The sequence below is a fragment of the Bactrocera oleae genome, chromosome 2 (genome assembly GCF_042242935.1).
Source record: "Bactrocera oleae isolate idBacOlea1 chromosome 2, idBacOlea1, whole genome shotgun sequence".
In the NCBI taxonomy this organism is placed as follows: Eukaryota; Metazoa; Arthropoda; class Insecta; order Diptera; family Tephritidae; genus Bactrocera; species Bactrocera oleae.
This window is the reverse complement of record NC_091536.1, coordinates 37091349-37104772: the sequence shown is the minus strand read 5'-3', so window position 1 is coordinate 37104772 and position 13424 is coordinate 37091349. Positions and strand designations below refer to the sequence as shown.

The following is a 13424-nucleotide window of genomic DNA, read 5'->3' as shown; positions in this document are numbered from 1 at the left end:
TTTTATATGGTGTAATATTATTTCAATTCATTCCTTAATTGAAGTCTGAAATTTATTTTTTTTTAATATCCAATTTATAAACATATTTACGTTTATCATAATCCATATTTATTTTTAAAGTTTCACAACTAAATTAAATTACAAAACATTTTGAATAATATAACGTCCGTTGTTTTTTACACTTCTTTATGGTTGATTTTGTTTCTATTTTCCTTCGTTTCGCCCAGTAATGCCTAACATACTAAAAATGTGCCAACGCAAAAAACGTACAACACTGTTTAAAATGCGAAAGTGTTTCAGGGTACCGATTGTCCTCCCCAACCCAATTTACTTTAGCGGCGAATTGCTTTTCGTAACACCTTACAGAGTACCCCCTGCTAAATTCGCCACTGGAAATATTATATAGTGCATTTTAAATGATCAGATGTGATCGATTGAACAATTTCAGAGGAGGTATTCTTTTACACTTCATTCGTCAATTCAATCACAAGAAGTCCTTATTCACAATACGGACTTACTTGAATTTAAATGCATCAAAATTTGTATTAATAGTTACTATATTTATTTAATAAATATAATGCTTATACTTTTAACATAATAGAAAGTGTTATTCCAATGGTAATTAATTCTAATTCAATAGTTATTATTTTAATTCAGTATACCGTGTGTCTTATGAAAAGATTTTAGATTTAGTTTGTGTTGATAATGTTTCAAAGTTTTCTATTTAAGCATTTAGTTTGAATTGCTTATTATTGTTATTTTGCGGATGCTAGTAGATCATAGTTGCCGGTATGGGTTGGATACGGAAACAATATTGTTTTTTGCGAAAGTCTACAAAAGCCAGTTTATTTGAAAAAGTAGATAACCCTGAGTTTCACTTTATTAACGTTCATTACAATTTAAAATAGTTATGTTTTGATTGAATAGTTTATACGTCTGTTGTGAAATTACTAAATTTCTGTGTATTGACTCAGTTTTTCGAATTATTTATACTGATCATTTTAAAGAATCTTATTGATTATTAATTTATTTGCTAACTATCAGTTTATAACCAAGCAACACACACAATTCTTACAAGTATAAATATTATTTTCATCATATTAATACATCAATAGGCAATTTATGGAAGGTAGATATTGCAAACAAACTTAAGAAATTTATTTATTTGGTGTGATTGAAAAATGTAAGACGATGTTCTTTTTCATAGATCTCTATATCCCTCCCCTTGTGAAATAAAATATAGCCTATACCATATATGACACTGCGGTAATCACTAGTTATTGTGCGTTCAAAATCATTTGGTACAGTAGTGAGGGACATCTGTGGGCTAAACATTGTATAAAGTGGGCGTGGCCCCTCAACGTAAATGGTTTAATGTATATATCTTCCAAACCGCTGAGGTTTAATCAACCAAACTTGCTAAGAAGCAATTCTTTTAGCACTTGTTTCTAATTGGTAAAATCAGATAATAACCACGTCAATCCTATATAACAGTTATAAAAAAAACTACTTAAAGTGCCACAACTCACTGAATAAAAGAGCCACAAGTGTGGCCCACCTAAGTGAAATCCTATATATCAGGAAGTACTGAAATAATTGCAACCAAATTTCGTGCGTGAAGTTACCTAAACATTGTACTTCCTACATAATACATCACACTTCATGCTAGCACCAATCACAAAGGAGTAGAATAGACGCTACACTATTTTTAACGATAAATGGGAATTTGAAATTTTAACTATGATTTAAATGCAAATTATTAAAAAAAATACATAACTGACAAACAATTTTTATTTGCATTACATTGATATTTTCTATTTCAAAGCGTGTACATAAATATGAATAAACTAACTTGTTCCTCATAAAAACTATCAAATAATTTTATAATCAGGGGTGTTGTAGAATCCGATAGCTGTCGGAATCAGAATTGAAAGCGATAAAAAAAATTAGTAGGTGTCATAAATTCAGATATTATTGGTTTGATGTCGGAAACAGAAATTGTATCTGTTTTGGGTGTCACGAAAACAGATTTGATCGGTTTTGTTATCAGAAACAAAGCAAGAAGATAGACGCTGACAGATTTAAAATGTATATTAAGAAATTAATTAACTTTATTGTTATCAATTAACTTATCTTTATATCTAACATAAAAATGAAACACTAAATGCTATAATCATTGAGCTTATGAAAAAAATACAGATATTTTAAGAGGATTTACGAAACATAACTAACGTAATTTAACAACATAACAAATGCGTCTTTATTTAGTGGATAGTATGATATGTAAAGCTGTAAAGTAATTACATAAGTACTTACAAATAAATGCAAACTAAATTTCACTTCCGATTCCCCTGCGACATCAAGTGGATTACTGTGATCTCTTAATATTTTCGTTTAAATATTTTCATTGCTTTTTTTTCCATTATGGTAAATAAAGCTAAAATAGCGGATGTTTATATCTCAAAAATTATCCTAAATGTCTTACCGCTGGTGGGGGACAGAAAATACTTTATCTGAGCTGAGAATATTTTCATTCCAATTTCATTTTATTTTTTCTCGTCCTTATATACAATGTTTGTATGTTTCGTCACACGACATGGGGTTGTTTTTAATTATACAACTCAATCCATGTGCGTGTGTGTGTTCTTATGTTATCTATTTTATGTGATATGTGATATGGGTTTCTTATTTGTGTGTGTATCCGAATATTGGTTTTGCGTATGTTCGAAAAGGCAAAAATTCAATCAGATTCTGTGACACCATTGAAAATAAGAATTGGTTTGAAATTCTGACAACTAAGCAAATCTGTTTTGGGTTGCACGACACTCCTGAATATAGTGTTTGCCATAGTATCAAAGCATCGTAACCAATACATAGAGAGCAGTTTCCCTTGCCTTCCTACTTGAATTTGATTTACTTTCGCGAAAAGCTTTACCCCGAAAATATATAGTCCGCTATTGCGGAAAACGCATGACCGCAGAAAAACCAATGACTACCTTACAAATAGTTTTATGCAAATAATTTTTTATTAAGTTATTTTTAATAGTCTGTTATAAATTAGATTCTGCGAGTTTCTTTTTGCAACCATTCCAATGTGAAATCATCATTTTTCTCTCGTAAAATAGGCGATAACGTTTCCCATACTTTGTTGTGATAGGTATTTAATATATTTACCTATAAAACAAAATTACAAAATGAAAACATAGCAGGGCTGAAATTCAGTAAATTACCTCAGCATTGGTCAACAAATCTTTTTTGATCATCTTCGTTTGTTTCGGACACATTGTTATAGTTTTGAATGTCAAAGCACCTCTTCCTGCAAAATTATGGCTAGAAGAACCTGGAACAATTTGAACGATATCTTCAATTCGTATGCCAAACTCCCCGTCTTGATAATAGCCAGGCTCTAAGATAACGATACATTTAAAAACGTTAGAACTGGTACATTTTAAGTAATCTTTTTTAGTACCGTTTGAAATGAACATGTTTTCTTGTAATCCAGGATCATCAGGCATGGGTCGAATTCCTACACCCATGGGACCTTCATGTACATTAAGAAATGACCCAATACCATGTCCTGTTCCGTGACCGTAGTCGAGTCCGATATCCCAAAGTGATTTTCTTGCGATTGTATCGATCATTTGACCCTATGATAAATTAATTATTTTACTAATTGGTTAGAAATATTGAGACATATATACTTTAACCCTTGAAGGAAAAATTGTGGATCCAAATGCTAATTGTCCTTTTAAAACCCGGGTGTAAGCTTCTTTTTGGATATCAGAGGGCTCTCCAAAATGAAATGTGCGTGTGACATCTGTTGTTCCATCCCTAAGTATAAAACAAGGAGTACATATAATTGAAATAAGCGGAAGCTGTGGCGTTGACGGCATTAACTCCGCAAATCACCTAATAATAACCCATTTTAGAGAAAAACTCTGATTTATTCTAGTGGCTTTCATACCAATTTTCCCCTTTCTTTAAAAATAGGAGAAATTTTTACCACATAATTTTTGGTTAAAATGTAATAAATGTGTTCTTAATATATTATATATTTTTCAATAAATGTCTTCAATACATAGGACTAGGATAGATCAAAGGAAAAATAGTGTTAGGTGGATTGGTTTCATGGGACAGTTTAGTATTTCGGGGTCGACTACGGATAGTTAAGAGTTTTACTTCTTACAGAATACAGATTGATGTTGCGCAAGCGTCACTCTGACTCGCGAGTTAACTCTTCTATGCAAAAGAAGTAGTTGAACCCCAAGCCATTGACTGGGAAGGAGATAGTTAAGCTAGCTCCTCTGCGAATGGCGTTCAGGGCTTATCTGAACTTGATTGCGTATATTTATTATTACTAATATAATATTATATTTTCAGCAAATCTTAAATCTCCTTACTAATACGCCACTAATGTACCCCAAGGTGTACAAAACTACTAAAATTCCTTACATAGCGAGCGCTGCGAATACTATTGATTATAGAACAAAATAATGTACTACGACTTTATAGAACATATTATATACAAAAAACAGCAGTTGCGACAGCATATGTCTAACTGTTATAGTTGTGTCACAATAAATGTTCTTTTATTTAAAAAATTATAATTAAAATGCCGCCTCTGTAAAAGGTCTTTATTTGTATTAATCCTTATCAAAATTATTTCATATTCAAGACTGATGGGATTAAAAATTAAAATTTTAACAAAACATCTTAGATTATAAATTAAAAATCTAATCAGGATTTAAAAATTAAAACTTATGTAAAATATTTTTTGGTCATTGGTTTCTAAATTAAAAAAATTTATTTTTCTAATTTGCATGTGTAGGTAGGTAGGTAAAGTGGCTGTCATTTGACACACTTAGGCCCTTAGGAGGCCCATTGTGATACCACTGGGACTGTGATCCCCTCACTCTATTGGCTCCTCTCTGAACCACCCCGTACTTCTGATGAACTTCATCAGTGAGACAAGTTTTATCTGTGCAACCTCCGAGACGTCGTCAAGAAACACACGACCGATGGTTGCGATTCTTTTCCTATATAGTGCTGAGCAATCGCATAGAAGATCCTCTTCTACTTCCTGACAGCTTCTACAATAGTCGTTATATGGCGCGCCAAGTCTACTTGCATGTCTGCCTATTAGACAGTGGCCTGTTAGTACTCCTACGAGAGTTCTTATATCATTCCTCTTGAATTTTAACAGTCGGCATGTGCGGCTCATATTCCATTCTTGCCACGTTTGCCTGCTGGTTGAGCAGGTCAGGGATTGATTCCACTGACACTCGGCTATATTAATGACATGTTTGTCGATTAGGTATCTACACGTAGCCAGAGGCATATTTATGTCCACCTTACCAGGATCTAGTTGTAGGGTGGTGCCTGTTCTGGCTAGTTCATCTGCTACGCAGTTACCAGGGATGTCACTGTGTCCTGGAACCCATTGCAGATTTACAGTGAAATAGGATGACAGATCCGCTAGAAGATCATGGCAATCCTTCACTGTCTTCGACGAAATCCTATGAGACATCAGAGATTTCAAAGCCGCTTGGCTGTCTGTATATATAAATACACTTCTTGTTGTGATTTCGCTTTTTGTTAGTACAAGAAGGCTTTCTTTAATTGCAGTGACCTCTGCTTGGAAGACACTACAGTGGTCTGGTAACCGGAAGGCGATTTTGGTATCTAATTTAGCCGAGAAGACACCGCCGCCTACTCGGTTATCCAGTTTGGAACCATCCGTATAGAAGCTAATCCCTTCTTCCTTGTCCACTACATCCCTTTCCCACTCCTCTCTGGAGGGAAAGGCAATATTGAGGACCGGATTTAGGTTCAGCTCCCCCGGATTGCGAAAATCCGTAGTTATGGGAAGAAACGGGAACTTCCTAAGTATCCTAGAATGCCCCTTGATGCAGGCGACTAGTAGGGAGGCTTCTCTCAGTCTCAGAGCTGACTTCGCTGCCATTTGCTTGCAATATAAGTCTGTTGGCAGCAAGTGTAAAATTATGTTGAGTGCCTGGCTTGGCGTAGTTCTGAGAGCTCCACTGATGCAAATACTAGCTGCTCTTTGTATACTTTCCATGCTTCTAATCGCATATTTCTTTTCTATAATCGGCCACCATACTACTATCCCGTAAGTCATGATCGGCCTTACAATTGCCGTGTACAGCCAGTGAGCCACCCGAGGTGTCAGTCCCCACCTGGGCCCCACCATTCTTTTACATGTGTAAAGCGCTGTATCAGCTTTCTTTACCCTCGCTTCCAGGTTTTGTTTCCAAGAAAGCTTCCTGTCCAAAATTAGTCCCAAGTAGCTTGCTTTATCCCCTATCGTTAGCCTGGTGCCATTTAAAAATGGCGGCGTGATTTCGGGAGTACTGTGTTTCTTAGTAAACAATATTAGTTCTGTCTTGCTAGCATTTAAATTCAGTCCGCATGATACGGCCCATCGATTAATTTCGTTTAGTATTGTCTGCATGAGACTAGCGAGGGTGTTCGGCAACTTGCCCCTAACCGAGACTGCCACATCATCAGCGTAGGCCACAACATGTACCCCCTTCTTTTCTAGATCCACAAGCATTTTATTCATTGTCAGGACCCAGAGAAGTGGGGATAACACGCCTCCTTGGGGTGTGCCCCTTCGGACAGATCTGTACATCGTTGAAGCTCCCAGCGTTGAAATAATTGACCTACCCAAGAGCATCTGTTCAATTAATTTCCGGAGAGGCTCAGATATGCCCAGATCTTTAAGAGCGCTCAATATGGCCTTCGGCTGGATGTTGTTAAAGGCACCTTCTATGTCTAGGAAGGCTACGAGGGGGTATTCCTTTATTTCCAGAGATTTTTCAATCTCTGCTACCACTGAGCTTAATGCCGTTTCTGTGGATCTACCCTTCGAGTACGCATGCTGCGAAACTGCCATTTTTCTTGGGTTTAGTATGTCCTTTATATGTATTTCTATTAGTCTTTCCAGCGTTTTTAAAAGAAATGATGAAAGACTAATTGGTCTAAAATCCCTTGGATTAATATGTGAGCTTTTGCCCGCCTTTGGGATATATATTACCTTAACTTCCCTCCATGTCGAGGGAATATAGTTCAATTTCAGCGCCCCTCTAAACATGGTTGTTATCCAGTTTATTGTGTAGCTCAGGGTTTGCTGTAACTGGGCCGGGAATAAACCGTCTGGTCCCGGCGTTTTATAAGGCTTGAAGCTGCCTATTGCCCAATAAACATTGTCATCTGACACTATGTCTAGCGGAGGGGTCTCTGAGCTTACTTCACTCTCCATTCTATGCTCCCCTGTGAGGTTCTCGGAACTGTCTGGGAAGTGAGTGTCCATTAGCAGGCCCAGAGTCTCTTTACTGGATTCCGTCCAGCTGTGATCTGGCCTCTGAAGGTATCCGATGCTATGTTTCGACTGTGTCATTATCTTTCTCAGTCGGGACACTTCTGCCGTATCTTCGATGTCACTACAAAAAGATTTCCACGAATTTCTTTTTGCTTTTCTTACCTCCTTTTTGTATGCCCGAAGGTGGTTGTGATAGTTATCTCACTCTATATCTTCTTGGGATAGTTTGGCAGAATTGAATTGCCTCCTGCAATTCTTCTGCATGTTCTTAAGTATCGGGGTCCACCAAGGAGGTCTAATTCTTTCCCTACTGTGCGTTAATGGACAAGCTACCTCTAGTGCTTGACGACAAACGAGGATGTCTAGGTCCTCTTTCTTATCCGGTTGGAATGGTGGAATCATAGGAATACGCTTTTTTAGCTCCTGCATGTGCATCTGCCAGTTCGTTTTCCTATGATTCCTAAATTTCTCCTCCCTAACTACATTTTCTTCAATTATACACTATATTTGCATGTGTAAGTTTGTCGACCAGTGAAAACGAAGTCCGCAAACGCGAAAATTTATTTATTCTAAAACAATTTCATTTTTAAATTTTTTTTTAATTTTTAATCGGGTTCATGGGATTAACAATTGTTTTTATTTTACAGAATAAAAAAAATTAATTCAATTATTTTTTTAATGCATTATCTGCAACCTAGGGTAAAGATATGTACAGTCCTGTGCAAACAAAATCGGACAGTTAAATTATCCCTATTTAAAGTTCTATCGCTTGAGTATGAATCATCTTAGCGGCAAGTCGCTTTTTTTTGTACAAATAGAATAGTTTAGAATATATTTGTATCATCATAGTTTGTATCACAATAGTTATATAAACAAAAAAAAACGTTAATTTCGGTTGCACCAAAGCTATAATACCTTCACAAATACAAAGGTTCCTTACAAGAACTTGATTCCGATTGTTCTATTTATATGGTAGCTATATGATATACTTTTAGTAACTGTATACTTTCTTCGAAGAATACGCTGTTGCCTTGAACAATAACACGTGCCTAATTTCGTGAAGATACCTTGTCAAATAAAAAAGTTTTCCATGCAAGAACTTTGTTCCGATCGTTTAGTTAATATGGCAGTTATATGCTATAGTCATCCGATCTATACAATTTCTACGGGGATTGCATTATTGCCTTAAATAATAATCCATGCCAAATATCGTGAAGATACCTCGTCAAATGAAATAGTTTTCCATACAAGCACTTGTTTACGATCGTTCAGTTTGTATTGCAGCTATATGCTTCGGCTATATTCTTCGGAGCATACTTAATTCCTTAAACAACAAATCATGCCTACTTCGTGAAGATACCTCGTCAAATGAAAGAGTTTTCCATGCAAGCAGCTTAATCCGATTGTTCAGTTAATATGGCAGCTATATGCTACAATCATCCGATCTATACAATTTCTACGAAAATTATATTGTTGCCTTAGACAATAATCCATGCCTAATTTTGTAAAGATATCTCATCTTATGAAGGGGTTTTTCTTGCAGGGGTTTTACTTCGGCAGCTATATACTCTAGTGATCCGATTTAAACAATTTCTTTGAAGATTATATTGTTGCCTTAAGAAATAACTCATGCCAAATTTTGTGAAGATATTACGTCAAATCAAAAAGTTCTAATACAAGTACTTGATACCGGTGGTTAAGTTTGTATGACAGCTATATGCTATAGTGGTTCGGTATCGGCCATTCTGACAAATAAGCAGCATCTTAGTGAGGAAACAAACTTAATATACCCTGTTCAGGGTATAAAAATATGCCAATATCGAAGCAAATGGTTGATATCGTTTAGGGAAAAATTGTCGCACTATCGCAGCAGAAATTATCCGTACATCAAATTGCTGATAAAGTAGAATTCAGCAAATCATTTGCTGAAAATTTTATAAAGAAAGTTGCAGAAACGGGTTCAGCGTAGTGAAAAAAGGCTCTGGGCGACGGAAATAGACGACGCTGAAGACTGGATGCAAAAATGCGTCAAAAATCACCTATGACGGAATGAAAGAATTGACTGATATTGATGGTCGGGTGAACGGAGATGCCTACATTTAAATTTTAGCGAGACATTTACTACCAGTCATAGAAGAGCAGTATTCTCTAAGAACGGACGTTATATTTCAGGATGATTCTGCGCCATGTCACCGATCTCACAAGCTAAGTTATGTATTTTTCTTAACAAGTGTTTTCTTTAAATTTCTAATAAAAAGAAAACAATCATTTATTCCTTATTTTTTGCATGTTAAAGTATTTCTGGAAAAAACCTGTATTGTCCAATTGGAATGGCCGGGTTATAGCCCCGTGTAATGAAGCAGGTAGTTGAAAAAAAGCCGAAGAACAAAACTGACCAGGATAACATTGTAATGGACACGTGGAACAACGGTATTTCGGAAAAATTGTTGCAAAACCTGGACGTCATAATTTTATATTAAAAACGCAATGGAATAAACCCGCACTTAAATATATTTAATAAATTCGATACTATGTCAAAAAACTTTTATTTCCATGCTGTCCGGCTTTTTGTTTTGCACAGGACTGTATGAATGTATTATATATATAATATATGAGTTAGAACACGAGCTAAAACGAATTCATATGTTTGTAATTATAAGTTACTCTAAATAATATGTTCACGTAATGTTATTGAGATCACATTCATCCATATATGTAGTATAAAGTCCAATATAAAAACGAGTATGTAGGGGCCGACGTAATTCATGAACCTATTTCACTCTACTATGTTGTGGCTAAAGAAGTATTGATCCGATTTCACCCATTTTTGTCGTATGGGCACATTATTATCAAAAATAGATGGTAGTGAATTTCATAAATATATCTCATAGACTGACCGATCTTTTTTGTATAAGGCCATATACAGGCACTGAAATCCTTGAATTCGATAAATGAAGACTTGAAAAGTTATAATTTCGACCGTCATAAATGCAAAAGAAAATATTTCCACAAAGTTCAGTTGATATTGCTTTAGTAGTAGGTAGTTGTCCATTAGAGAGCAGGCCACACTTGAGCTTAATGTGTGGTATTATCTGCTCAGCGAAGTGTTCTCTCAATAAATCTATTGATTGATGCGATGTGTGGGAAGTGGCCCCGTCTTGTTGAAACCAAATGTCGTCAAGATCCCGATCTTCGATTTTGGCATCAAATAATCGGTTATTACGGTGAGATAACGGTCGTCATTAACGGGTATGTTCTCACCGGCATCATTTGAAGAAATATGGACCGATGATTCCACCGGCTCACAAACCACACGAAACCGTTGTTTTTCTGGATAAAATGGCAATCTTGCTTGTTCACATACCCATTGAGCCAGAAATGGGCCTCATCACTGAACAAAATTTGGCTCGAAAACGTCAGATCTTCTTGGAATTTTTCAAGAGCCCATAGAGCGAAACAATGGCGCTTGGGAATATCGAGCGGCTTCAGTTCTTGCACAATCTGTATTTTGTACGCTCTCAACTTAAGATCTCGACGTAAAATGATGCAAATCGTTCCATACGTCAGTCCGAGTTGCGCCGAACCGACTCTCCACGGTCTTCGTGTACACTCTCAGCTATATTTTTTTTCACTGCGTGCTGCACTTGGTCTATTGGGTCGAGTATTATCCTATAGTGAATGCTGGGTCACAAGATGAGTTTTGGTGTTGCGAATAGTAAGCTCAGTAGGCCAGTTGTGTTGACCATAAGTTCACCCAAGTGCACGAAACACATTATTTACAGAACGTGAATTTTCGTAATATAGTTGAACGATTTGTAAAAGTTGTTCAGGAGTAAGTCTTTCTATGATGAAATATCTAGCAATACTGAACAAAAATAACATGACAGCTGGAAACGTACATCTAGTTGGATCATAGGCGTAAGCATGTGTATATAGTATATTATGTATCACATTAAACTTTTAAGCTTCTGAACCATCTATATGGGCAGCCCAAAATATTTGAGAACATAATTTCCAGATACAACAGTCGTTACCAGGCGTTCTATAGATCTGTGTCAGCCGGAAGGCCGCCACATGATCTTATGTTGAAGACATTCGATTATTCAAGGGTACATTTTTTTTCATCAGAAAGATCACCGCAAATAATCTAAATACTTTAAAGTAAAATGGTCCTGTTGCCAAGTATGCCGTTTCTTAATCTACGATTCTATTCGGTAGGCTACAGTTTCCCATTCGTTTAGTTATCGCCATGTCTATAAATACATACGTCTCAAGAAAAAAAAAATGTTCATATCTGTTTGCAGATATGATAGATTAACCAAGAATATTGTGGACCAAAAAGTACTGAGTTAAAACAAATTTGAATTGTTCATAGATCAAAATTATAAATTTTACTGTTAAATATAAAGAAAGGTGTATCCTATTCACCCCATTTATAATATTAAATGTTACATCGACTAACAACTTTGTAATTTAGTTATTTGTTATGAATATAAGATTAAAAAAATAAATAAAAATAAACATTTTATGGTGATTTACGCTTAATGCAGATCTACAAAAATTTACAGCCTATAACGTATTTGTCTTTATGCGTAAGAATATTTTCCCTCCATTGAAAAATGTATTATAATATAATTCTATGCGGATAATCCCACTTCGATTCAGGCCTGGGAGCAAATCATCACGCGTTTGTTTCGCCAATTACCAGTCGAAATGCCCGAACGAGTCATCGAAACTTGGACTCAACCAAATGGACCATCCGAGACATAACCGCGGTCAACATTTGAAAGAGATAATCTTCAAAATATAAATGCCAAGGAATGTTCTTTCAAAGGATAATAAACATTCCCCATTAAATTTGAATTTTCTGTGTTTTTTCTCTAAAAAATTAGAGAACCTCGAAATGGATCACCTGTTACAACAAATTAGCGAAATGCATGTGTCATTGCGATTCAGTTATGCACATTTGGCATTTCAATTTTCTCATCAGTAAAAAACTATATTTTTTTTAAATATAAAATATTATTATGATGTCCATAAGTCATTGTTATACACTGAATCGCTCATGAACTTTGTGACATTTAGAAAGAAACATCGGAGACCCTATGAAGTATACAGTTGTATGGTACATATATAAATGATCAGATTGATGAGCTAAGTAGATTTAGCCATGTCCGCCCGATCTGAACATGTGCCGAATGTCCTTTCATCTAAAAGAAGCTATTCATTTTTCGAAACCGCCGATATTGAACTAATAATAGCTGTCATACAAACTAATCAATTAAAATCAAGTTCTTGTACGGAAAACTTTTAATTTGGCAAGTTATATTTTCTTAGATTACTGGCCAAAGCATTTGTGCTGCAAACCAGGTCTTTTCTCACGAATTTTTTCATCCAGCTGATCCAAAAGGCTGCAATAATATTCAGAGTTGATTCTTTTATCTTTCTGCAGATAATCAATCAACAAAATTCCTTTTGCATCCGTTGTGACTTCACCTGCTTTGGAGCTGAACAACCAGCTTCTGTCCACTGTAAACGTTCTTGTTTCAATTTAGGATCCTGGTGGTAGATCCAAGTCTCATCAATAATTATAAAACGATGCAAGAAATCGGGTTTATTCTGCTTAAAACCCTCCAAATTATGCAGAGAAATTGGTTTTGGATCCAGTTTTTGTTAAATTGTTAACGTGGGGCACTAACTTTGCAAACAGCTTTCTCATATGTAATTATCCATCTAAAATATGAATTACTTGTTCGATTGAGATGCCTATGACATTAGCAAACTCACGCTTAGTCAAACTTGGACATTCACTAACAAAATTATGAACTTTCTTAATCATTTCTAGTGTGGTTGCAGTTTTTGGTCGTCCTTCGCATGAATTATCTTCAAGCCTAAACTGCGTTTAAATTCACCAGCCCAAAATTCAACGGTGCGTTTTGAAGGTGAGAACTCCTTATACACATCTAATAATTGTTCAGACATTGTCTTGGCTTTTGAACCTTTCACAACAAAGAATGTAATCACTGCGCGATACTCCATTTTTTCCTTATTAAAAAAAATACTCTGACAAGTCAACTTCAAA

The 13424-nt window shown here is 35.6% G+C and overlaps 1 protein-coding gene across 1 annotated transcript in view; it reads right to left on the bottom strand.

Annotated features, from left to right (window-relative positions):
* Nucleotides 1-3004: 3004 nt before the first annotated feature.
* The window catches only part of LOC106621525 (xaa-Pro aminopeptidase ApepP), a 92432-nt gene continuing 82012 nt past the window's right edge, over nt 3005-13424 (bottom strand). The window contains 4 exon segments of the mRNA XM_070112981.1: nt 3005-3174; nt 3231-3406; nt 3470-3647; nt 3702-3831. Coding sequence (XP_069969082.1) covers nt 3058-3174; nt 3231-3406; nt 3470-3647; nt 3702-3831 — 601 coding nt within the window. The 3' untranslated portion in view covers nt 3005-3057.